The 23,904-nt window shown below is 41.1% G+C and overlaps 3 protein-coding genes across 5 annotated transcripts; all 3 read right to left on the reverse strand.

The window, feature by feature from the left end:
* Positions 1–949: 949 nt before the first annotated feature.
* prkar2ab (protein kinase, cAMP-dependent, regulatory, type II, alpha, B) lies at positions 950–5,415 on the reverse strand. The gene is made up of 10 exons (XM_023414230.2): positions 5,029–5,415; positions 4,636–4,671; positions 4,417–4,556; positions 4,096–4,202; positions 3,815–3,968; positions 3,523–3,624; positions 3,180–3,254; positions 3,015–3,080; positions 2,688–2,826; positions 950–1,088 (listed from the first exon to the last, which is right to left on the reverse strand). The coding sequence occupies exons 1-10, from the start codon at positions 5,288–5,290 to the stop codon at positions 964–966; spliced, it is 1,206 nt and encodes a 401-aa protein (XP_023269998.1). The 5' UTR covers positions 5,291–5,415; the 3' UTR covers positions 950–963.
* A 2,591-nt stretch (positions 5,416–8,006) lies between these two features.
* slc25a20 (solute carrier family 25 member 20) lies at positions 8,007–13,683 on the reverse strand. Of its 2 annotated transcripts, none has more exons than XM_023414207.2 (10): positions 13,560–13,683; positions 13,350–13,462; positions 11,830–11,922; positions 11,600–11,727; positions 11,400–11,490; positions 11,084–11,201; positions 10,305–10,377; positions 10,109–10,218; positions 9,379–9,503; positions 8,007–8,710 (listed from the first exon to the last, which is right to left on the reverse strand). In XM_023414207.2, the coding sequence occupies exons 2-10, from the start codon at positions 13,446–13,448 to the stop codon at positions 8,648–8,650; spliced, it is 900 nt and encodes a 299-aa protein (XP_023269975.1). In that variant the 5' UTR covers positions 13,449–13,462; positions 13,560–13,683; the 3' UTR covers positions 8,007–8,647. The 2 variants fall into 2 exon arrangements, with proteins under 2 accessions (XP_023269975.1, XP_023269976.1); XM_023414208.2 differs by having other exon boundaries at positions 13,350–13,465; positions 13,560–13,655.
* Positions 13,684–14,592: 909 nt separating this feature from the next.
* nckipsd (NCK interacting protein with SH3 domain) lies at positions 14,593–23,547 on the reverse strand. 2 transcript variants are annotated; one of them, XM_023414177.2, is made up of 13 exons: positions 23,196–23,547; positions 22,131–22,243; positions 21,824–22,034; positions 20,870–20,945; positions 20,096–20,637; positions 18,963–19,133; positions 18,135–18,221; positions 17,691–17,829; positions 17,513–17,593; positions 17,082–17,210; positions 16,745–16,834; positions 16,466–16,638; positions 14,593–16,344 (listed from the first exon to the last, which is right to left on the reverse strand). In XM_023414177.2, the coding sequence occupies exons 1-13, from the start codon at positions 23,364–23,366 to the stop codon at positions 16,120–16,122; spliced, it is 2,208 nt and encodes a 735-aa protein (XP_023269945.1). In that variant the 5' UTR covers positions 23,367–23,547; the 3' UTR covers positions 14,593–16,119. The 2 variants fall into 2 exon arrangements, with proteins under 2 accessions (XP_023269945.1, XP_023269944.1); XM_023414176.2 differs by having other exon boundaries at positions 20,096–20,640.
* Positions 23,548–23,904: the final 357 nt, after the last annotated feature.

Below are 23,904 nucleotides of genomic sequence, written 5' to 3' on the forward strand. Positions count from 1 at the left end.
TTAAGTTTATGTTGAAACTGTTCTTTTGCTTGGAGGTGCTGAATCAAGTGGATGATCATTTTGGAGGATGTAGTTTATGCTGTTGCTGAACTGTGTTTACAGAGAGGTGTTTTGATCATTTAGCCTCACATCATTGATAAAAAAAAGTGTGGACAGAATATCAGGACATCTCTAAAACAGTTTCAACACAAACTGAACATAATCTTCATGAAACTAGGATTTATTGCAGGGCTGTTGTATTAGACTGCATTATATTTAGGCAGGTGTTCCTAATAAACTGCCAACTGAGTATATCCAGGTTTACATAAACAACTTTTTTTGCTGAGTGCAAATGGAAATGGCACAGCACCTTGTATAATTAAATAATGAAGGCAGTGATTGGCCAGAACAGTAACAGCAAATGAACATGACACAGTGTGTATGTGCACAACAATTGCAAAAACTGGAACTAAAGTGACAGTGGAACTGAGCCACTGTTACAGTTATTTTTAGGTCTGGCTGCTCATTGACAACGTGGCTATTTGGGCAGTTCAGTATTTTGTTCTTGTGAAAGCTTGAGCTAATTTGAAAGTTGAAATTTTCAAACCAGGAGCTTTATAAAAGGATCTGATGAAAAGCTTCATAAAAAGTTATGACATTTTCTTGCGATCATCAACCAGTCCAGAATTTGAAGGTAAGGTACTGTATAATGGGTTATGAATCCCTCCCAGTGAACTGGACTGTCAGTGGGTTAACTGGAGTTTCACCTGTTTGTCTGACTTCATTTGAGTATTAGAGTTGCATAGATGTCCTCTGGGTGATTATCAGGATTGTCACATAAGAAACATGATGTATTCTACTCACAACATATTTACCTCGTAGCAGCAGAGTTGTACAGAAACAGTACATTTTACTGCATATAAGACATATAGGACATGCAATTCTACTATGTTATACTGAAATGCTGGTAATGAATTTTGTGTACTAGTGTTTCAAGTCTACACTGGAGCCAAACAGTGCCACCAGCTGGTCTTCATACTGGGAGATGTTCCTCTTCATAATGTCCATACAGGGACCCAGCAAACGCTCAAAGGCCTGGATGTCAATTACTGAAAGAAAAACACAGACATTTAGAATTATATCGGCCCATTTCAGGCTTCTTAGTTTCTATAACAACAGTCTAAATAGGGAGAAAAGAAGTTTGTGCACACATTAGTGTGCTGTCACACAATTGTCATAAAGTGTTGTAGAGGATCAATATGAGGTTAAACCGTTATGATATTGAATTTCCACATGGTGGATCAATAAAGGTACATCAACAAGAGTTTGAAAAGAGAAAAAATATTTTTGGGATACATTTAAATCACGATCTGTGGGTATAACCCACGCCTTGACCCCCCTTGTGTGTCAGCTTCATACAATGTGGGACATCTTGTTTTGTGAAGTCACACACTTCAGCCTTTTCAAGCTCATAGATAAGAATAGGAATGGCCACATCTTTATTTCTGTACTTCTCTAATGGAAGCATTCATGGGATTTTGGTTAATGTTAAGTCAACTCTATCTTGTGGCTCCTGCAGATTTTTTTTTTACATGCTGTCAACTCCTGTTCCACCTAATCCCATCTCTGCTGTGATCTGAGGCCTGTGCACATCATTGGAGGGAAGTCCCTGTCTACTTCCTGGAACCATCTTAACGTTTTAATATTTTGGAGGTATGCATTTGTAAAAATGTAACTGTAGCACTCTTTTGTTGTATGAACAGAAAATGTTTTTTTCAGAAAAACATGTTTATATTTTTTCAAACTAAGACATAGAAAAGTATATTGTTTTGGCATTTGTACTGAAATTATATCGTATCTGCACTTGTGGCAAAAAATTTGAAATGATACCCAGCTCTAGTTGTGGTCTTCCTTGTATCAAGAAAACACTTCCAACACCATTATAACATCAACACGAGTCGACTTTGATTCAGGAGAAAATGTTTCCCCCTCTTAGTGCAACTATTGACCCGGTCCATGGACGGGTTGTGAGACGATGGGCCCAGGGCACAAACGTATAAAAGCCCCTCACCTTTTCTACACAGAGGGAAGATGCTTCCATTGAAAAAGTCACAAAACATTTTATTCTCTCTGTGTGATGGTTTTGTTTCTCTTTTTGTGTCTTTGTGGTCATTTTGTCTCCCTCTGTTGTGGATTTGTCTCTTTGTGGTCATTATAGATCTCTGAAGCCATTTTGCATCTCTAGTAGTTGATTTCCATCTTTGTGGCTGTTTTGCATTTCTGGGATAATTTTATTTCTCCTTTTAGTCGCTCTGAATCTCTGTAGTTACTTTATTTCTCTTCGTAGTCACTCTGCATCTCTTTGTGGTTGTTTCATGTCTCTTTGTGGTTCTTTTGATTGACTTTTCAGACCAGAAATGGTAATAGTCACTTGAGGCGGAAGCTCTAGGGCCCCATGACCCCTTGGGCCCCTGGGCCTGTGCCATGTTGATCCATTCAGTAATCTGTCTGAACGCTGACAAGCACAAGCAAGTTACATAACAGCCACTGACAGTGTGTGTTTTTCAAGTTACTGTTAGTTTGTCTCTGCTACATCCCCCCTACATTCAACATCCCAACCGGAACTACAGCATCTTTCCCTGGAAACGAACTGCAGAAAGTAAATGTTTAGTTTCTCCCGAAACAAACACAAACATACAGACACTCACCTAAGCATTTGGTTTCTCCCACAGCGTAAACAGATGCTGCTCGCGGTTTGTTGGTGACTAGTGCCAGTTCCCCAAAATACTGCCCTCTAGAGCAACGAGCCACCTCAACCTCTGTATTATCCTGCTGGCCCGCCTTCGTCTGTAACAGACAGAGGCACCTGTGAGTCCTGCAGTCATTTAGTGCCGCAAACACCAGATTAGAAAACAAAATAAAACTAATTTATCACATCCACCTTTTGGCAAACACTAGCAAATTCATAGATAAAAAAATTTATTTTGAAGAGACAACTGAAATAGATTCAGTTATAACATTGACACTGTGCTTACTTTGCTTTTTATCATGATCTTCACCTCTCCTGATTCCACAATGTAGAAACAGTGGGCCTTCTCCCCCTGCAGGTACATAAAAGCAGCAGAGACACCTCATCCGTTAAGTCTAACCAAACCAATATTAAAAAATAACATACAGCAACAAATGTCCCAACACTGTACCTGTGTTATTATGCGATCTCCATCTTTGAATCCTCGTGCTCCCAAAACATCAACAATCTTCATTCTTTCAGAGAGCTTGTGACAAGAAAATGAAGCATGGTGACAAAACAAATACACTGCTGCACACACTGTTTTTATTATTATTATTATTATTATTATTATTATTATTATTATCATCATCATCATCATCAACAATGAGCTAATTACATTAATTAATTTCCCCTAGGGGATGAATAAAGTATCTATCTATCTGAAATTATCTTAAGCATTAGGATAAGATGACTGAATGTCCATCTATTAAACAATTGTTTTGTTGTGTAGCGGTTGTGTTTCTAATACAAACCTCAAGAGAGTTCAGAAGAGGAACACACTCGATGAAGGCCTCGTACATCCTCCTTTTTTTCGCGTTGTTTTTCACGATCAGTCTGTGAAATGTGGCTCGATCCTAAAAAAGAAACCAAAAAAAAGTTTTGTGTTTAATCATCTTCAGTTCTACGTTTCGATTTTAATCTGTTAGAGTGGACTTCTTCACCTCAGCTTTTACTAGAATCTATGCGGCAACATATTTAATACACTCCTCAGATAATACACGACGCTTTGCAGCGGTGAGGGTCATGACCCTTTGTCGGACTCACCAGGCCCCACAGGGCGCCTTCTTCCGTTGCAATGATTGTGGCAGCTCGTGGCGTGTTGTACATAAGAGCCAGCTCACCAAAACTCCCCTTGTTGTTGTATTTTCCAACACAAACACTGACTCCGTCCTTCTGCACAAAAATATCATACACACCCCTGGGAATGATGGGAGATACAGAGGGAGGGGGAGGGTGGGGGGCGGTAGAGGTCATTGTCAGTCTGGCACAACTTACTCTAGTTTAAATATTATTTTAAAAAAAAGTATTTGAAATCTTTCACTCACTTCTCTATGACATAGAAATTGTCCCCGTCGTCCCCTTGGTCTATGATGTGCTCCTGAGGTTTGACCAGCACCTCGAACATGGCGTCCAAAACCTCATAGAACTGCTCCTGGAGGACATTAGTCAAGTTTATGTGTATAACACCTTCCACTAACAGGGCAATTCAAAGTGCCAAATGTAAAGCATTAAGATATTAAAGACACTTAAATAGGATTTAATAAGAGGAAAATCAAGTGGAATAAAAGTCATCATCAAAAGGAGATTGTTTTTTTTTTTTAATCCTTCTTATAAAAACATAATAATAAATAAATGATCTGTTGTACCTGCTCCAATGTTTTAAACAGTAAAATGTCTCTGCATGCGTCCTGAAGTCTGCGACGCTGCTCGTCTGTTTTGGGATGCACAACCCGAGGCTCTGCATCGTCGTCCTCATCATCATCAGGGTTGTACGCCTCTGCACAAACTAGAGCAGGACAAACGAATGAAAATACTGTACCAACATTAATTGATATTCATTACACAATCATGTTCCAGTTACTGACCTGAAACTCTGCGATTGTATTTGCCGGTGGTGGGTTCTGCAGAGAGAGATAATGGTGAATATATTTGACTAGATTTGAAGGAAGGTCATCCTACTTTTGTTACTTCTCATTTCTACAGATTATTCTCTGCAAAAAATGTCAAAATGTGGGTATTTATTTGCATAGGGAATTACTTTTTGCTCACATGGATGTCGGCTCGACTACGACCTTGTAATTTGAAACTTTGCATCAAAACAAAATTTTTGTGAACTTGCAAATCTCAGCCTGCAGACAATTTCTCCATTTCCGACAGTATGAAGCTTTGTGGTTTGAAACATTTACAAGATGACATTTCTTAAAGTTAAATTTTTCATCTGGAGCAGAAAACAAACACAATAATGTAGTAATACTCACTAATGGTATCCTCCTCCTCCTCCTCCTCCTCCTCCTCCTCATCATCCTTTGTGGACTTGTTTATTTCAAAGGTGACACCTTTTCTTGCTGGTTTGTCGCTGCGTTTCTTGGCTCGTTGGTCATTCCTTTGGTTTTCCAGAACTTGTGTGAAATGCTGCACTGCAAATTCAACCAAGTTTGGCGGCCTGCGGCGAAGCACCTCCACAGTGTATCCCTGCAAGAGCTCTTTTAAACCAGCTGGTATCTCGACATTACTCATCATTCAGCTTCAGAGGTCAGAGGTTGAATTTTGATCGTTAACAATGAGCCAATAACCTCTAGAGGGCCTGCATTTCCACTGAGCTCAGTTATTAATACCAGGAATATCAAATCTCAGCATCAGCAGCACTAAACGTCCGGCAGATTTGGTAAACAATCTTCTGTCCGGACCATCATCACAGGAGCAAACCCACTCCTCCCCCACTGTCATTCAGCAGCGTATTGATTTCTTTATTTAGCGCAGCCTGTCGGAAAGTATTGACCCGGACTTTTCACAGTTGTAATTAAAGGCTGTCCGATGGATTACACATCAGAACTTGATTTGGCAAAGACACAACACAGAGAGAGAGAGAGGACTGTTAATCATTTGTACTGGATGTCAGGCTGGTGTTGACATCTGCAAAAACAGGAACCATCACATCAAAAAGTACACAAGATTTCTTTTGTATGGAGCTGTACATTGTTAAATTCAAACTCTTAAACTGCATAGGAGTCTAAAAGAAACAAAAAGAAACTCATCCGTCTGATCTGACATAGGAAAGGGAACGTGACTTAAATGCGGGTTTCAACAGGAAATTACACCTGTTCAAAGACGCACTATATTAATCCTTCAGCTGCTTTGGGACATCCCAAACAAATCATTATCATTTATTTGAACTTGGAAAGATGTTCATAAAGTTTTATAAAACACACCCTAGATAGAAATCCTGTTTAATTTGGGGAAAATGTTAAATTTCAGATATTACAGTGGCTTGCAAAAGTATTCATACCCCTTGAACTTTTCCACATTTTACAACCACAAACAAAAATGTATTTCATTGGGATTTTATGTGATAGACTAACACAAAGTGGCACATAATTGTGAAGTGGAAGGAAAATGATACATGATTTTCAATTTTTTTTTTTTTTTTTTTTTTTTTTACAAATAAAAAACTGAAAAATGTGGCGTGCAAAAGTATTCAGCCCACCTGAGTCAATACTTTGTAGAACAACCTTTCGCTGCAATTACAGCTGCAAGTCTTTTGGGGTATGTTTCTACCAGCTTGGCAAATCTAGAGACTGAAATTTTTGCCCATTCTTCTTTGCAAAATAGCTCAAGCTCAGTCAGATTGGATGGAGAGTGTCTGTGAACAGCAATTTTCAAGTCTTGCCAGAGATCGTCAGTTGGATTTACGTCTGGACTTTGACTGGGCCAGTCTAACACATGAATATGCTTTGATCTAAACCATTCCACTGTAGCTCTGACTGTATGTTTAGGGTCGTTGTCCCGCTGGAAGGTGAACCTCTGCCCCGGATCTCAAGTCTTTTGCAGACTCTAACAGGGTTTCTTCCAAGATTGCCCTGTATTTGGCTCCATCCATCTTCCCATCAACTCTGACCAGCTTCCCTGTCCCTGCTGAAGAAAAGCATCCCCACAGCACGATGCTGCCACCACCATGTTTCACGGTGGGGATGGTGTGTTCAGGGTGATGTGCAGTGTTAGTTTTCCGCCACACATAGCGTTTTGCATTTAGGCCAAAAACTTAAATTTTGGTCTCATCTGACCAGAGCACCTTCCTCCACATGTTTGCTGTGTCCCCCACATGGCTTGTTGTAAACTGCAAACAGGACTTCTTATGGCTTTGTTTCAACAATGGCTTTCTTCTTGCCACTCTTCCATAAAGGCCTGATTTGTTGAGGTGCACGACTAATAGATGTCCTGTGGACAGATTCTCCCACCTGAGCTGTGGATCTCTGCAGCTCCTCCAGAGTTACCATGGGCCTCTTGGCTGCTTCTCTGATCAATGCTCTCCTTGCCCGGCCTGTCAGTTTAGGTGGACGGCCATGTCTTGGCAGGTTTGCAGTTGTGCCATACTCTTTCCATTTTTCGGATGATGGATTGAACATTGCTCTGTGAGATGTTCAAAGCTTGGAATATTTTTTTATAACCTAACCCTGCTTTAAACTTCTCCACAACTTTATCCCTGACCTGTCTGGTTTGTTCCTTGGGCTTCATGATGCTGTTTGTTCACTAATGTTCTCCAACAAACCTCTGAGGCCTTCACAGAACAGCTGTATTTATACTGAGATTAGATTACACACAGGTGGACTCGATTAACTAATTAGGGGACTTCTGAAGGCAATTGGTTGCAATGGATTTTATTTAGGGGGTATCAGAGTAAAGGGGGGCTGAATACTTTTGCACACCACACTTTTCAGTTTTCTATTTGTAAAAAAATTTGAAAATCATCTATCATTTTCCTTCCACTTCACAATTATGCACCACTTTGTGTTGGTCTATCACATAAAATCCCAATAAATCACATTTACGTTTGTGGTTGTAACGTGACAAAATGTGGAAAAGTTGAAGGGGTATGAATACTTACCACTGTAAACGCTGCAGTAAACGCTGCAGGTAAAAAGGCCATTAGGCAGAAATACCTTCAGTTGAGGACTGAACTGATATTATTTACAAAATATTTATTATGGAAAGAATAAGTGGTTCCTCTTAAGTTCTGTGTATATTTTATTGTATCATGTATTTTCACTTTTAAATTCGTTGTACTTATTTGCTTTTGTATAATCTATTATTACTCAATTTTATTATTATCCTCTACTTTGTTGTTTTAATAGACAGAGACAGTCAAGGCTTCTTTGTTTTATGGCTAAGAGATTTTTTGTATATTGTTTTTTAGTAAACGCAACTACGGAGAGAATTTACAAAAATGTGCGACACCATCTCATTTCTAAATATGGATTCTGCTCTTTATTTCTTTACATGTCAACATTCAAATACAGTTCACTGAATCTCATGATGACTACTCTCATAATTTCACATTAAACAAACAGAAAGTGAAGTTAGTATCAGTGGTCACTGAGTGGTGTGTGACCGTGCAGGATGCAATGGACAGTCTGAAAGGCGTGTATTGCTGAGAGACTGCACACGGTACGACACAGTGCACCTTTTCCCTGATATGTACACTTGCACGCAGGTAACAAAAGGTAAGGCACAACATGTTCAGTTTACTCCTTTTCTTATATAAAAAAAATAACAGAATTTTAAAATAAATCAAAAACAAGTAAAACAAGAAGGAGTGAGAACATTCGACTGCCTGTCTGTGTGTGTGTGTGTGTGTGTGTAGGTGTTTGTGTATTGGAACTGGCACAGAGTCATCACAACAGCTCTGAACCCTCAGCAGGTCTGATGCGCATGCTCTACAGGAAAACAAAGTTTCAAAGATAATCAAGTACATTATTGGAAAATTATTAAAACCTCTTCTTATTGTTTGATTCCGCGTGTGTGCGCACTGCTAATCTCTCCATTGTTATGTTACACAGCCGTCTTCCTGGGATTCACATATGAGGCGACGCTGAGCCTTCATCACAGGTTTGGTGCTAACCAGTTCAGGAACTTCATTGCGAGCTCAAATCCTAAGAAACAAGCCTGAAAACAAGAGTCAAGAAAACAAAGTTAGTTTGTTTGTAACAGTGATGGAATAAATAACTTTTTCTGTTGTCTGTGAAAAAATTTACAATAAGTATTATTTCATCACAACAGAGCCACATACATTATTATAGTGCCCATATTTTATATTTATGTATTTTCTGTAGGTTTCTTTTTGATGATCCCTTTTCATTGAGCTGCTTCATATGTAACTTTCACCTGCAGCAGTGGGGTTAGCTTTTAGTTTATATTATCAGATTATTGGTGTTAACTGATATCATCTTTAGGAGCGTCCTGGTGGTTTAAGCTTTCCATGTAATCGCAACAGCCAGTCGCAACAGAGTTCAGTGACCTTTGCTGCATGGTGCATTTCCAGTCACTTCTCTTCTTTGATTCCTCCTACATTAATCTAAATTTGTTCTGGTTTGAAAGAGGGAAAAAAAATTGTGGCCTTTTGGTGTGTTCAAATGTTTCATGCTTTGGTTTTGCTCTTGGTCTTACACTTTAACATGTTAACTTAATTACTTACTATATGTTTTCAATTTTTACTTTTATTTATCCTCTATATTCTCCCCATCATCCTCATGCTCACTGTCTAAATGGACCTTACAGCTCACATGAGCCCTTCACAATGTCACAGAACTGAAGAATAAGAGAAGTGTACTCACTGCGTTTGCAGGGAAAGCTCTGAGCATGACAGCATTAAAGCCTTTGTACAGCGAGCCCACGCCCTCCTCTCTGATCAGCTCCCGCAAAACATCCCGAAAACCGTTGGGATATTTTCCCTCAGGAGCTGAGGGAAAGACACATTACAAGAGTCAGTCAAACACACATTTTAACAGTCAGAGTCTGCCTGTGTAAGAAAAAGTACAAAGTAAGTAAAGTAAGTCGAACTTTTTTTTTTTATTCTTGAAGACATTTCATTACTCATCCAAGAGGCATCTTTAACAAAAATCAATCCCACCAATAATTCCAGTTTCCAGTGACTTAGTTCCTCTGGAAATCCTATTGCCTACGACTATAATGGAGAATCTTCATAGACACTAAATACTGAACTTCTCACAAACGATTTCACTCTCCTACATCACATATTACCACATCTTACCACAATGAATCGAATTTAAGATCATTTTAAAAACTGAAAATACAGAAAGCTGTAAAAACCAGTCCAGTTCTGACTGAACTTATGTAATGTAATCTCAGGAACTATAAAGAAAAAAAAAATCCAACAACTGCATCGATGGCATGAAATCACACTGTGTTTAGTCGACAGGACGCAGACTGAACTATTAACTCTCCTCTGTAATAGTAGACCTAAAAATTTCAAGCACGATCTGAGTTTTTTCAAGCTTGGTGAGAGAAAACAAAATAAATATTTGATCGGATCTAAAAGCAAACCTGTCTGGAAACGAGACTTGAGAACGTCGGGTGGAATTGCGACCGCCCAGTTAAAGATTCCAGCCATTCCTCCAGCAAACAGCACGCTGGGAACACTGAGCTCGTTGGGGCTGCAGAGAAAAGACAACAGGCTCGACTGCTCGGGTCTTTTTAAAGCAGACAGTTGTAAATACTGAGGGGAAAAACAAATACACACCTTTTTCCTGCAGGTGTGAGGAGCTTCTTCAACCACTCATAGGACATGAAGTACATCCCACTCGCTGGAACATCTGAGTTACAAAACAAAAAGGAGTCAATTCAGATGCAAAATATTCCAACACAAACGCAATAATATACATATATATTTACATTTATTAGATAAATAATTGAATGGATAATTGACAATTATTACACAGTTATACTGTACTTTTTCTCACATTATATACAAGTGGTTATTGTAAGTTGAAGCAGACACATTTACACAGACACTATGATAACAACCTAGACAGAATAATGACAACACCTCATGGCTAAGCTCAGATGTAACTTAATTCAAATTACACACATTCACATTTATAAAAGAAGATCATATTAGATCACACATCAACTAGCAGTCCTGCAGACAGCAGAAAAGTAGCAGAGCTCTAAATGTACTGTGTGTGTTTTCACTGTAGCAACATGTGTGAGTAACTGGAACGTTAAGAAATATGTCGAGGGGAGAAATTATGACAAAATGATGAAGACAAACTGCATCAAGGAAAAAGAAACAGCAGCAGCAAGTTGAAGTAGGATGATAGTGACACATAAATTACACTGTACATTGAAGGATGATAAATTATGCTAATATTAGGACAAAACCTACACTGTTTTCGTGCAAATATATAATATATATATATATATATACACACACACACACACACACACACACACACACACACACTTTAAACAAGTTGTGATGTTTGCTCAGAGTCCGGATCTATCAGAGTAAAGAACCACCTCTCATGAGAGTCAGGGCGGTGCCTTTGTAGATTCCTCTGATCCCAGACTCTCGGTACAGCTGTTTGACACAGTCCATGGGTCCAGCATACTTAACCTCTCCAGATGCTGCCTGGATCTGTAAAATAAACAAACAAACAAACAATTCCACACTCTTTTCTCACAAATAACAATATTTCCAGAATTTGAAGCAACAAAGGAAGAGCCCGATGAAATACCAGCTCTATTTTGGCATAGGAAATGTATTTTGTCAGTAGCACAAGGGTCACTGATTAGATCCTGTTTATCTGAACAAACACATTAAAAATCCTCTGACCTGTAGGAGGCATTTGATTCGTTCTCCAGGAGCCATGATGGCCGTGGTGAACACACCAGACAACATCCCTGCAGCAAACAGCTGTGGATACCTGCAGGAGACGAGGGAAAGAGGCTGATTCACGTACAAATTATCCCCCACTGAGTGTTTGGAAGAGTCTGCCACAAAATACAGCCGCCTCAGGCAGAGCAATCACCTACGTAAGGATATCATCAGGAGTTCTCTGTTGTAGTTTCTTGCCTAGTCCGAATCCAAAAAAACAGACGGCAAACATGGGTGTGACTCCAATGATCGGGGCTGCCATGCCTTTATAAAGCCCCTTCACACCCTGCAAGAGAAGAAGACGACGACAAGGAAACATCAGCACGAGGGAGAGAAGAAACTTTGGTCAACAGTTCATCCTTGAGGTTAAAGCAACACGCATCCTCACCTCTTTGGCTAAGGTCTTTTTGAAACAGTCAATGGTTCCAGCATATACAAGGCTCTCTCCAGGTTTGGGCTTTGGCTGAGTTTGTAAACGCACCTGAGAGAAAAAGAAGATGGTCACACATAAAGAATACAGCATAGATGTGGCAAGAGTTTTGGACCTCACAAGAAATAGTTTTCACAGTTTGAAGGGTGAGAACTTGACTGCCCTGACCTGCACCTCACCCGTCACCCTCTGGTCGAGTTAGAATTCGTCCAAATATTTAGGAAGTAAACATTGGATTTTTCTTTGAAACGTGGCCAGAAACACAACTTCAAATAAATGCTAATGTTGCTCTGTGTCTGTTGGATATGTAAATAGGCAACTGTTTGCTAACTTGTTTGCCGTAATAACTGTGACTAAGATGATAATGTGTCAGTGTTGTGTTTACAGCTTATGTCTCTGCTCCTACATGGCCAAAAGAAATATTAGTTAATGCAGGTTTAAATCACTGTGACCACAAAATGAACAGAGCATGGCATTTAAAGTCCAACTGAAATCAAAGTTAGTCATCCCATTTTTGCAGTGTAAAATAATGTCAGTGTTTTTTAAATTTATTTTCAATAATTTTGTTTTATTTAAAGGAAGAAAAGGGTATTTGGAGAAATTTCAGAAACATTACTTTCTTATTTGTTATGCTGATGTTACTTTTGTTAGTGGGTGCATCTGCACTTTTACACCCTGCTGCCTGTCCTCGTTCATTTCTCACTACTCGTAGAGCTAACTCAGATTCTTATCCATAACGCAGTACCATCAGGGAGATGTCTGATCGGTGCCACAATCATAAGTCATAAAGAACCAACTTCAGCAACAAGAAGAACAAGAAGTCCTGCAACAGTTGGTCTGACCACCTGATCTCAACGTCATGGGATTACGTGAAGAGACAGAAGACACTGACGCAGCCGAAGTCAAAGCCAAGCACCTTGAAGAAAAATGTGCACCTGGGAGAACTGGTGCTGTTTTGAAGGCAAAGTGTGGCCTCACACAATTATTTGATTTAGGTTTTTTCTGTATCAAGTTAACTCATGAATAAATAACAATTCGTGGCATTATAATTTAACACATCCACACTTTACTTTTAGCACCTTAAACCTTTGCACAGCGCTGCATCCGCAATGCCATAATATTTACAAATATATAGGCTGATTTATGAGACTTTACTCTCTGAGAATCTATTCAGGAGCACAGAGCTAAATACTGTAGGTCTAATGCGATGACAGCCTGATGACAGCTGTGCTGCATTCAGGTGAGATCTCGGCTTTAACAGCAGCACTGAGCTGAGTCATTAAATAGACCCTATGTAGGTGAAAGGGCTGCAGCAGCCTGAGCTGACACCCTGACACTCTGCAGTAAAACTGAACACACTAACTGCAGCAGTAAGTTACATCCACACAGTCTGAGTCCGACCACAACCAGGAACATGTCTTTCTCTGCTGCCCGTTTCCTAAATGAAATGCAGTGTGTAAGTGAGACACAGAAATTACTTTAATGGTGTCGAGTGGATGTCCGGCGAAGACGAGGCAGACCCCTCCAAAGCCTCCAGCGAAGAAGTTCTTCAGCGGGCTGATCGGTTGTTGGGACATTTTTACTTTCCGTTCTGCTGAAGAGAAACACAATGAAACCGACACCGAGAGAAAACCGAGACACGCCGACAAGATAAATAAAAAACACCAAGGCGAGAAATACCAGCTCACCTGGTCGGTGTTTCTGTGAGAGGTGTCAGTGCGCTGCTGTCTCCCCTGTCTGTTGGACCTTTGACCCACTTATCTACCCGGACCGGTCTGACTGCAACACCGCTCTACTCTGGTACGTCTCGGTTTGGTGTCCGAGTGGAAACACTTTGATTGGCAACAATCACTGTGTATAAAGAAAGATAAACAAATCACATAATATTAATGTCTGCGTGTGTGTATTTATGTGTGTATGGAGGTTGGTTCAAATAATATATGTTTATTTATCTTTGTTCATCTGTTTTTTCCGCTGTTCAACTATATTTAGATAAAGAAGAGGAAAACATCAGTAGCATTGTCACATATACTAATATTTAACATTTTATTACATGCATATAAAGAATAGATCCTAAGATTAAAAAACAAAAAGTTTTTAATATAACTATATATGTGTGATACACAAATGTAAACAAGAAAAGCCTCCTATTTGTCACTTATTAGCATTATTTGAATATCTGGGCCCAGGTTCTAATCCGACCTGCAGCCCTTTGCAGCATGTCATCCCCTCTCTCTCCCCAACTTTCCTGTTTCTCTCTCACTGCTACTAACATGAAGACATGATGTTCTTCTATAAACAGGTATATGGACATTTCTAAGTGATTATTAATGTAAAGCAAAGTGTAAAGCAGTGTTTTTGTATGTTGTCATTCACTAGCTATCTGTTTATACAGCAGCCTCCAAGAGTGAGTGCCTGTAGAAAGAGTTAATCATTATTATTATCCTCATTATTATTTGTGTATGTCTTAAAATGTTCCACCTATCAATCGGTGCTCATTGTCATGTATCGTTTATGTTTTATGACTCTTTTGTGATTTAGTATTTTGTGTTTTACACACAAGTGTATATCAAGCATTTCATTAATACAACAAAATATTGGTTACAAGTGGTTACATGAAGACAAATATACAAACATGCATTATGTATAAAAAAGCTGAAAGTCAAAGAAAGAGGACATTCCCATTTTACTTTGTTTTTTGATACATAAATGTCTGACCACTTCCACTGTTAAAATATAGCTTTATTAGTTTTATTACAACACAGTTGTAGCAGTTTTGCAGATAATGTTAATCATGGAAAGGAGACGTTCATCTCTCTCTCACACACACTGTAAACAGACACACAAACAGGTAATGAATGAGTACTTGGACACAAACTAAAATCTGATATCACTTCTGGATTGTGTCTACCTTCTCGAGATGGAAGAAGCCATGCCAGGGACAAAAACAGATAAGTTCAAGTGTAAGATGGGAGAACAACATCAATCACTACATTGTGGGGAAGAAACAGGGAACAGTACACGTTGCTGTTAAAGTATAAGACCACGAGGAGATAAAAGAAATGCCCTGTATGCCCTCTCCCTCCTCTTGATTTTCAGTAGGACCATGAGATTATAACTGGAAAACACTGACTAATTTAATATCTTAGATAATAACTGCAGAACACTTTTTCCTCACATCAGTCAAGACTCAGTATTTTACAGCGAGGTGTTAAAAGCCTTATTGCAGCACAGTTAGGTTGAATGTGAATGCAGCATAAAGACAAAAACCCCTCAGTCCAACACTAATCTGTAAACATCCAAAACCCCTGACGCTTGAGGAGCTTCACATACGTAAGTACAGAGTGATCGTCTTTAAGTGTCTGAAAAGCAGTAAAGAGACAAGCGTACCAGACTGAGAAAACTGCAGACGGAGCCACAGGAGAGACTCGATATGTAGCAGCAAGTTACTCAGCTAAAAGCTTAGTAATGATAACACATGAGTCAGAGTGTGCTTTTTCTCGCGATGATAGTACACTTGTTCGACTGGATTTTAATTTGAATGTGATAAAAGAGAAGGTGAGTGAAAGAGGAAAAGTCAGTTTTAGGACCACTGTACTCTACAAAGAAAATAATGCTCTCAGTAACACACAGTAGTTTGGTCCCACTATTAAGGGAAGCACATAAAGGGTCAAAGTCTTCTCACAGCAGTTCCTGTCGTGGCTTTCAAAATCTGCCTTTCCATCACAATTTGTTTTAAAATAAATTTGGTTGAAGTTACTTTGGTTAGAATAAGGTTTAGTCGCGGTTGCTGTTTCTTTAATTTCAAGATACTCTGAGTACATTTAGTAAATGTATGATTTTTAAGGTAATTATTGCTAAAAATTCACTGTGAGAGGCTCCACAGCTCGGCATAGATTTTGGCTACTTTTAATCTCCAAGTATGGCTAAACCTCACAGGTTTGTTTTGTCCATTTGTTCATTTCTTTTTTTCCCTTCTTGAAGTGCACACCAAAGACAACCTCCCACTCAAATAAAGGGGAAAATCTGTGAAAAACATTTCTGAAATCAACATCACATGGATGCTGTAGCCCTGGGCAATGAGTCCAAGAAAAATATTGGCAAAACTGATTTGCTTCTCTCAGTACAGGCTGGCACAGAATACAGGACGTCCCATCAAACATCAGTTCTTTCTTCTTTCAAGCTTTATCGTACCTCCCTGCAGTAGACGGGAGCAGACTACAGTGCGTGAGCATGATAATGATATGGTTAGTCCTGGTTCTCACAGATCTTTGGGAACTCCTTGTAGATCTGTTGTACAATTAGCTTATCCATCTGCTTCGCTGTAGCGCTCCCCTCATCCTCTCCCGGATCTTCCTCCTCCCTGAGAATCCTCTGCAACGCCCCCTGCAGGTCACGCAGGCGGTGCTGGTGCTCGAGGTAATCCGTCGAGCGCATTATGGAGTGCATGAGGGACAGGTACTCCATCCGCAGCTTCACAGTGAGGCAAAGAGAGAGGGGATTATAATCAGACATGTTAATGAGCTGTTGATATAGCAGAAGTAGCATCACGAAAGCCTGAGAACGGCGGCTGTGCAGCGTGTCGGCGTCTCACCTTGTCTCCAGGTGAAAGGTCAGATATTTGCCGGACGGCGATGTCTATCATCACCATCATGTCAGTGCTGTAAAATATGTCGGCTGTCTCTCTGCTGGCAAAGACATCCTGCAGAAACTTGAGAACGGAGTGCGGTGCAGGTGGGGTGTGTTTGAACATACACACAGGATCGTCTGGAGAGCAGAGGACAAAAGGTGATAAGGATGTGAGGAATAAAGGTGAGGGCGCTCCGAGCATGAATATGAAAACCGGGAAATGTGACAAACAATGGTCTTTTACCGCCTCTGTTCAGAAGCAGCAGCACTTTCTCTGACAGGATCTTGACATTTTTCTTCTTCAGCTCCTGCATGATCACGTTGTTGCTGGGCGCTGGGTGACACAGACAAGACACAGACAAGACACAGACATGCAGCACAAATAAGTATCTAAAGTAAAACTATAGATATATAGTAAACTCATTTAAAGCTCAGCAGAGCCGGGCACAAAACAACACCAGGACCCTGGAGATGGTAAACAGTAATGGATTCCAGCCATCATTAACTCTATCAGCTACACTTTCCAGCTGTGACAGCTCAAAATGTCTGCTGACAGAAAAGCTTATTGAGGGTGTTCTCACCCGTGTGGTGCAGGTTGAAGGCCAGCAGGAGGTTGAGGAAGGTGTCAGGCAGCTGCTCTGTGGGATCAGAGGGAAGCCCGTCCTCCACCACACCCAGCAGAAACTGAACAAAGTCAGCGTTCAAGTGTTCTGAAAGCAGGGAGGGGCAGGATTACGTCTTAACTACTGCACACAGTGTCCTTTTAATTCACCTTTTAATGCATGCACGTCAAGCAGATTTGTCAAGCTTTGGAAAACCTTTTGTAATTTGTCAGACGAGGTTAAAAAAAAAAAAAAAAAAAAAAAAAAGCATTGTCATGAGGCTAAAAACAAAATAGTTTTTCACTGTTTTGGAAGAATTGGCTTTGTTCTTTAATGATTCTCTGTTTTTATGTGCATAAGATTATATGCAGAGGTTCAGTATAGAGGATAGAACACATGTTATTTCATACCATAGTGATGATATGGCACCTGTTCACCCATTGAGAAGATCATAGTGAGTACCAAAGCTGTGTAACACATCTTCTGGTGCTCTGAGGACAGAAAAACAGACAGAAAAAACAAAAAATTAAAAAATGTGTTCATTTGGTCACGTTAAGAGGAGGCAGTGCACAACGTAAATGTTTGCACCTTGCGTGTCTGTCTGTAGGTCTCTGGCCAGCTCCATGGGGAGGATGGCGTTGAGGAGCGTGGAGATGAGGGCAGCATCCAGGCTGCACATCGCCCCGAACACTTTGAGCAGCAGCAGCCGCAAAGACACTCGATGCTCCTGCGGGGTCACGCGACGGCAACAATGAGCCAACACTGACCGAATGTACACTGAACCTCGCCAACATCCACACCAACTCAGTAATTACACATTCAGACCACTGAGGCTAAAAACTAGTGAACTCATAGTACTGCACAGAGCTATGAAGCATTTATTAAACAGAATATATCATGAACAACAACTATGACTTGCATATTATCGTTGAACAGGTTCTTAGGTAAACTAATGAGAAGAATAAACTTTTTTCTACTTAACCTAACATTAAAATTATTATTATTATCATTATTATTATCATTACGTCTTACCATCTGATAATATGAAACCAGAGAGAGCACATTCTCATAGTGGTTGGCCTTGCACATCCTCTTACACACCTCTGGATCTGCATCAGTCTGAGGGAAAAAAACAAAAAAAACAACAGCTTTTAGTTGTAACAGCAATGATGTAATAACATCATAACTATGTAACTTCATAATCTGTTCGACTGGACAAAGCAGAGGATTATGGAGCCCATTAACAACTCGTCTGAACATCCCAACCCTGATCTAAGGTTTGGGTGGGACGAACTGCCAACAAGGAATATGTGGCAGCCTGGAGGGTTTACAGATGCAGTTTTTCACCACACTGTTGGATTTACAGAGTCGTCTGAGCCGCTCTGATCCCATCAAACATGTCTGGTATTTACAACACGACATCTGGACGGGTCCTGTGGCCACATCATCATCCCGACGGAAAACTTCTCATAATATAATAATGAGGATAAAACAACTGAGCGACTCTTGTCCAGCCTATAATATATGTTGAATTAGTGGCCTCTCACTGAAAATGTTCTTTTTGTAGGTCAATTTTCTCACATTTAAATGAATAAATTAACTAATTAAAATAAATGAATATACTGTGCACATTAACCCATATTGACTAATGTCGGAGGCACTTTACAACTTGTCTGTTTTGAAAAGTGCAATATAAATAAATCTTTACCTAGTTATGACTGACAGACCCAAAATTTATATTTACATGTGTGACATTTAGTCGGGATGTTACAGACTTTCTTACACTTCACTGTGTCGTGCAGACGGTTAGAAACATGAACAGTTACAGGACAGAGAGGTCGGCAGCTCCCTGCGTCATACCAGTATCTTCAGCAGCTCCTCGAGGTAACAGGCGATTAGAGCGTGGTCTTCGTGAAGCGCCCAGCTACGCTGCTGCGAGTCATCCCGGTGACGGGCAAGGTCGCTGAAGATCACCTCCAGCCGCTGTTCATCATGACACACCTGGCCCTGCGGCAGAGCTGCACTCAAATCCTACAGAGACATGAAACATTACAGAGGAGCTTTGACTATCTATCCTCTAACATACAAGGGTCCTGCTTAACTTATCAAGTAAAAATATATTTTATACGTACAATTAATATTCCTTTTATTATGGAATTAAGTGGATTTTAGTGTAATTTAGACACTGAGCTGTGTGTAAACTTTAGCTGAGAATTTACATTAACATCTCACTAGTAAAAACACCGGGAATACTTTTATAAACCTGCAGGCATCCATTTATACGGGTATTTAGTCTGTGTGTTTGACCCATTTCACATTACAAATTGTAATTTCATCCATTGAAAATAGAAATGTATTAATTAGAACAGCTTTAAACAGGATAATATCTGAGTTTTTAAAGTGTGTGTCAATCCTGTTGCATGCTTCTCTGCTCTACATTGTGTTGTCTGCGTGTGAACAGCACAGCTGGAGATATCAGCGCTTGTTTTCCTTCCTTCAGAACAGGCTATTCTCTGTAATTCATTGGTACAACCCTCAGTTTGGTTTTGTTTAAAAGTCTTTGCTTTATCAATATTTTGTGAAGCCCAAGTTGAGGGTTTCATATCTAAAAGCAAAAGAGGCCTCCACTGGATCACAGAGTCCTTCAGGCTTTGCAGTTAGATGAGGATGAGAATCCGGGACGGAGACAAAAAACTTTCACCAATGGCCTCTTGGCATGACATTACACGCTGCCGACTATTAATCACCTTAAACCAAGAGGAAGACACGGAAATGTCTGCCAGGAAACATTCAGCAGCTCTTTCATGCTTGGTTTCACACTGTAAAGTGTGCATTTAAAAACAGGAAATGAGTGAAAGGTACTGTCCTACGCCTTTCAAAATGTCAGCTAAATGCAGACTGAGCTGTAATTTAAAACGACACCGGTATTCTCCTCTAAGCTGGCGAGGCTCCAAGAGGCTGAATCCACATGATGTAATGAAAGCAAATCTGACCTTGCTCTCCACCAGTGACACGAGAACTTGCTCCAAGGCGGAGGAGGCTTGAGGTAAAGCGGTCTGCAGATGGCCAACGACCACGCCAACAGCGACCCGCGACAGCTCGTAACTCAAGCCCGTGTTCTTCCGCACCAGCTCGATCAGTTCAGCCCCAATAGTCATTGGAACTGGCTCAGATGTAGTGGGGCTGCCAGGAGGGCTTTCAGCGACAGACGGGGGGGCAACGGGCCATTCACTTTCAGGCTGGTTCTCCTCAGCGGGCTGTAAAGGGGGGGTGGGCTTGGGAGGCTGTGGTGCCGGGCTTTTCTTTGCAGGAGCCGGCTGAGGAGAAGAGTCAGAGGGCTGCGCGTCTGGAGGCAGCGCAGAGGGCTTCACACGGGATGGCACGGGAGGAGGGGGGGTGCTGGACACACTTGGGAAACTGACATCAGAGGAGACCAGGGAGTGGGAGGAGCCCGACTCCAAAGAGGTGGTGCTGATTGAGAGGGAGGGAGCAGGGGACGGAGGAAGAGAGGAGACTCTGGAGGGGACCTCCGGCTCTGCTGGCAGGGGGGAAGAGAGAGAGAGAGAGAGAGAGAGAGAGAGAGAGAGAGAGTGTGTGAAAGAGCTCCAGTTACAGAGAGGAGAGAGTGAACAGGAATGACCTGACTAAGAATAGAGTATGTTTGTAAAGTACAGAGCTGAAGCAGGTAGCATCAGCTAAAAGCAGCAGCAAGAACGCTCCGCTGTAATGTCCGTTTGGAAGTAATGTTACCGCTGCTGTTCACTGACCTGGACGCCGGCTGTTTCTCTGTTTCTCAGGGGGAGGAGGGGTGATCGGAGCCGCACGCCGAGGCTGAGGAGGCACCTGCAGGAGGAGACACGGGCAAGGCTGGATTAACAACCGGGCAAAGCAGGCAACTGCCACAGGGGCCCAGACCTCCAGGGGCCCCAAAAGCTTCAGTTCCATTATTCTGTCGCTTGACTTTTGGTGATTTGACTCATTGCACATTTGTTACTGAATCTACACCACAGAAGAACAATATCAATTTAGACCAATCCAGCGTGATAACTGTGTCCAGCCGCAACTAGTGATTATTTTCATGATCAATTATTGTTTTCCCAGAGTCCCAGGTGATGCACTCAAATGTCTTGTTTTGTCCAATCAACAGCCCAAAAGCCAAATATTCAGTTTACAATGATATAAAACAGAGAGTGGCAAATGTGGCAAATACTCACATTGGAGAAGCTGGAACTGGGTAATGTTGGTCACTTTTGCATGGAAAAATAACTTAACACAATTGATTCATTTTCAAGGAGATGCCAATTCAATAATTGATTAATTGCAGCTCTATATTACTCCCTAAAAAAAAGTCAAATTTTATTATCAGTCTGTTTTGAGGAGACATGCTGTATATCCTCGATCCTCGAGCAGATGTGAACACAACATGTTGCAGCTCAGGGCCGACATTTTAACTGCTAAGTCAAGGGTTTGGCTCATAAACTTATGTTTTATCAAAATTACCACAAACTAATTGAGACATAAAAATACCTGAGCTAAAGAATGAACAGACATGATTTCCAAACCAAAGATTTACATGGAAAGATTGAAAATGGAAAAATAGAAATTACGATTTTGTAAACCCACATTTGTGTTTTTTCAGGAGGGAAATAAGTGGGATTTAAATTGTGAGGCTGATCTTTAGTATGTTTATTAACAGGTTAATATGGCCATGAGTGTGTTACCTGGTAAAAGCCCTGCTCTGCTTGCATATTGTCCATGCTTCCTGATAATGGCATGCTTCCCTGTCGTCCATAGTCTCGGTTAAGGCCATTGGGTGGAGGAGGAGTTTGACTGAGAGAGATTTCACTGCTGGAAGATGGGAGGCCTTGTTTATGACCAGAGGAGGAGGAACTCCGCCGTGCAAGGGTCTCCTTTCTGTGATGGATCAACTTTCTGTGACGGAGGAGAATAATGACTCATATGCAGGACATACTGTAGGTAGGACAATGTCTTACTATTTGACATTTATCATGTGCATATTTGACTCACTGCAGAACATCTCGCTGTTCCAGATTGTATTTGCCTCCATTTTTTAAGGCCACATTATGGATGCCTTCGATTGCTCTGTCAATAGACTGCAACACCTCATCCTGCTCTGGAGCCTGGCAGATAAAAAGAGAAAATATGGTGGGAGGAGATGAACAAATAAAATATTCATTAACAAGGCAGCATGCCTAATTATTCAACTTTAAACATAACAGAACAAAAAATTCAGCCTTGGGGACATATGCGACTCCAGGCAGAAACAAACTGGGGCAGTTATCTAACAAAAACAGCCTTTTAGCCAGTGTCACACGAGCTCAGCGAGGCCTCGCATTCAGGCTCATTAAACCTCCACAGCCAATGTCATTACCAACAGTTGAGAGCATTCCTATCCTGCCAGTGTGTGTGAGCCTATGATTTTACCAAATACATGCTCTGACTAGTTCAGTCCGTCTTAGTCTGGATCCTTGGAAAAAGGGAGTCCTCTCACATTAGAGCTCATGTGGGTGTGACTGAGAGAAAACCAAAAGCTATGTGGGAGGAGGTAGCTACTTATTCAACAATGAGAAGATTAGTTAAGAGTGATTCTTGATAATAAAATGCAGAGTCATAGGAGGAGATGATTTTTATTTGAGCAGAAACAATGGCTTTCTGTTTTGGTGGCTTTGCTGGTCTAGTCCTTGGAGCTGTCCCATCTCATATGCTATTCTGTCCTGGACTCAGTCTCTCCGTCCTGTCTCTCATCTCATCCTTCTCTGACTCCTTTCCTGTGATTCCCCTCTGTCGCAGTCAGCAGCTGCACTGCAGAGGGCCATGACTCTACATAATGCAATCCCTCCAATAATTTATGGGTTCTTCTGCAAACGTGCAACAACCAGCAGTCAGCTTCAACATGGCCTGCACTGCAACACACACACACACACGGCACTGCACAGCTACACTGGATCTGTCTCTGCCGATCCTATCAACCCTCCTCAACCCCTTACAACACTCACTAGATTTCTCTTCACCTCAGGATGCGACATGGTCACAAAGAGACAAAAAGCGAGAAGGTCAGAAAGTGGTGTTTACCTGTATTTTTTCGATGTATGAGGCGGGGATGTAGCCGGTTTCTCCCGAGCTGCAGCGGGACCCCAGCCACCAGTGTTTGTTGCTCCTCTCCAGGATTAGGAAGCTCTCTCCGGCCGCGAAGTGCAGCGAGTTGGGCTCCGCGGATCGGAAGGCGTACAGCGACCGGTACATACTTTTAACAACACTTCAACACGCCGAGATGAGCCGAAGCAGCTGGAAGGGCGGTGTCTGGGGATAAGGGGTGTCCGGGTGCTGCGATCTGCTCTGTCGGAGGTGATTTAAAGAGGCTATGAAGGCATGGCCCCGGCGGAGAGCTGCTGTCTATTTACAATGTAGCTCGATCATCTGACCCGTGACTGTTTCCAGTAAACACCACAGGGGGGCGCTGTCACGCCCTGAACACGCCCCCCAGGCATTTTAATCAAAGGCAGAGTAAAGTGCAGCGTCACATAGTTTCATAAAGTATTTCATAAGCCTTTCTTGCAAAATATGATTTTTAAAGGCACCTTTCATTTACGCATTATAACTGTCACTAACTTATTATAGATTTAGCGACAATCCCTGAGACATTGATTGCATATTTCAATATACTCAGTATTACACTCATCAGTTGTACATAAGCCATTATAGTATCACAAACAGTTTATGAATTGTAAGGAACTATATAAGTATCAGAGTCTGTGGAGGATAAACGGTTTTCATCAGCTGG

The sequence above is a fragment of the Seriola lalandi genome, unplaced genomic scaffold (assembly GCF_002814215.2).
Source record: "Seriola lalandi dorsalis isolate HSWRI2012SDOR001 ecotype SW California unplaced genomic scaffold, Sedor1 jcf7180002054522, whole genome shotgun sequence".
Lineage (NCBI taxonomy): Eukaryota > Metazoa > Chordata > Actinopteri > Carangiformes > Carangidae > Seriola > Seriola lalandi.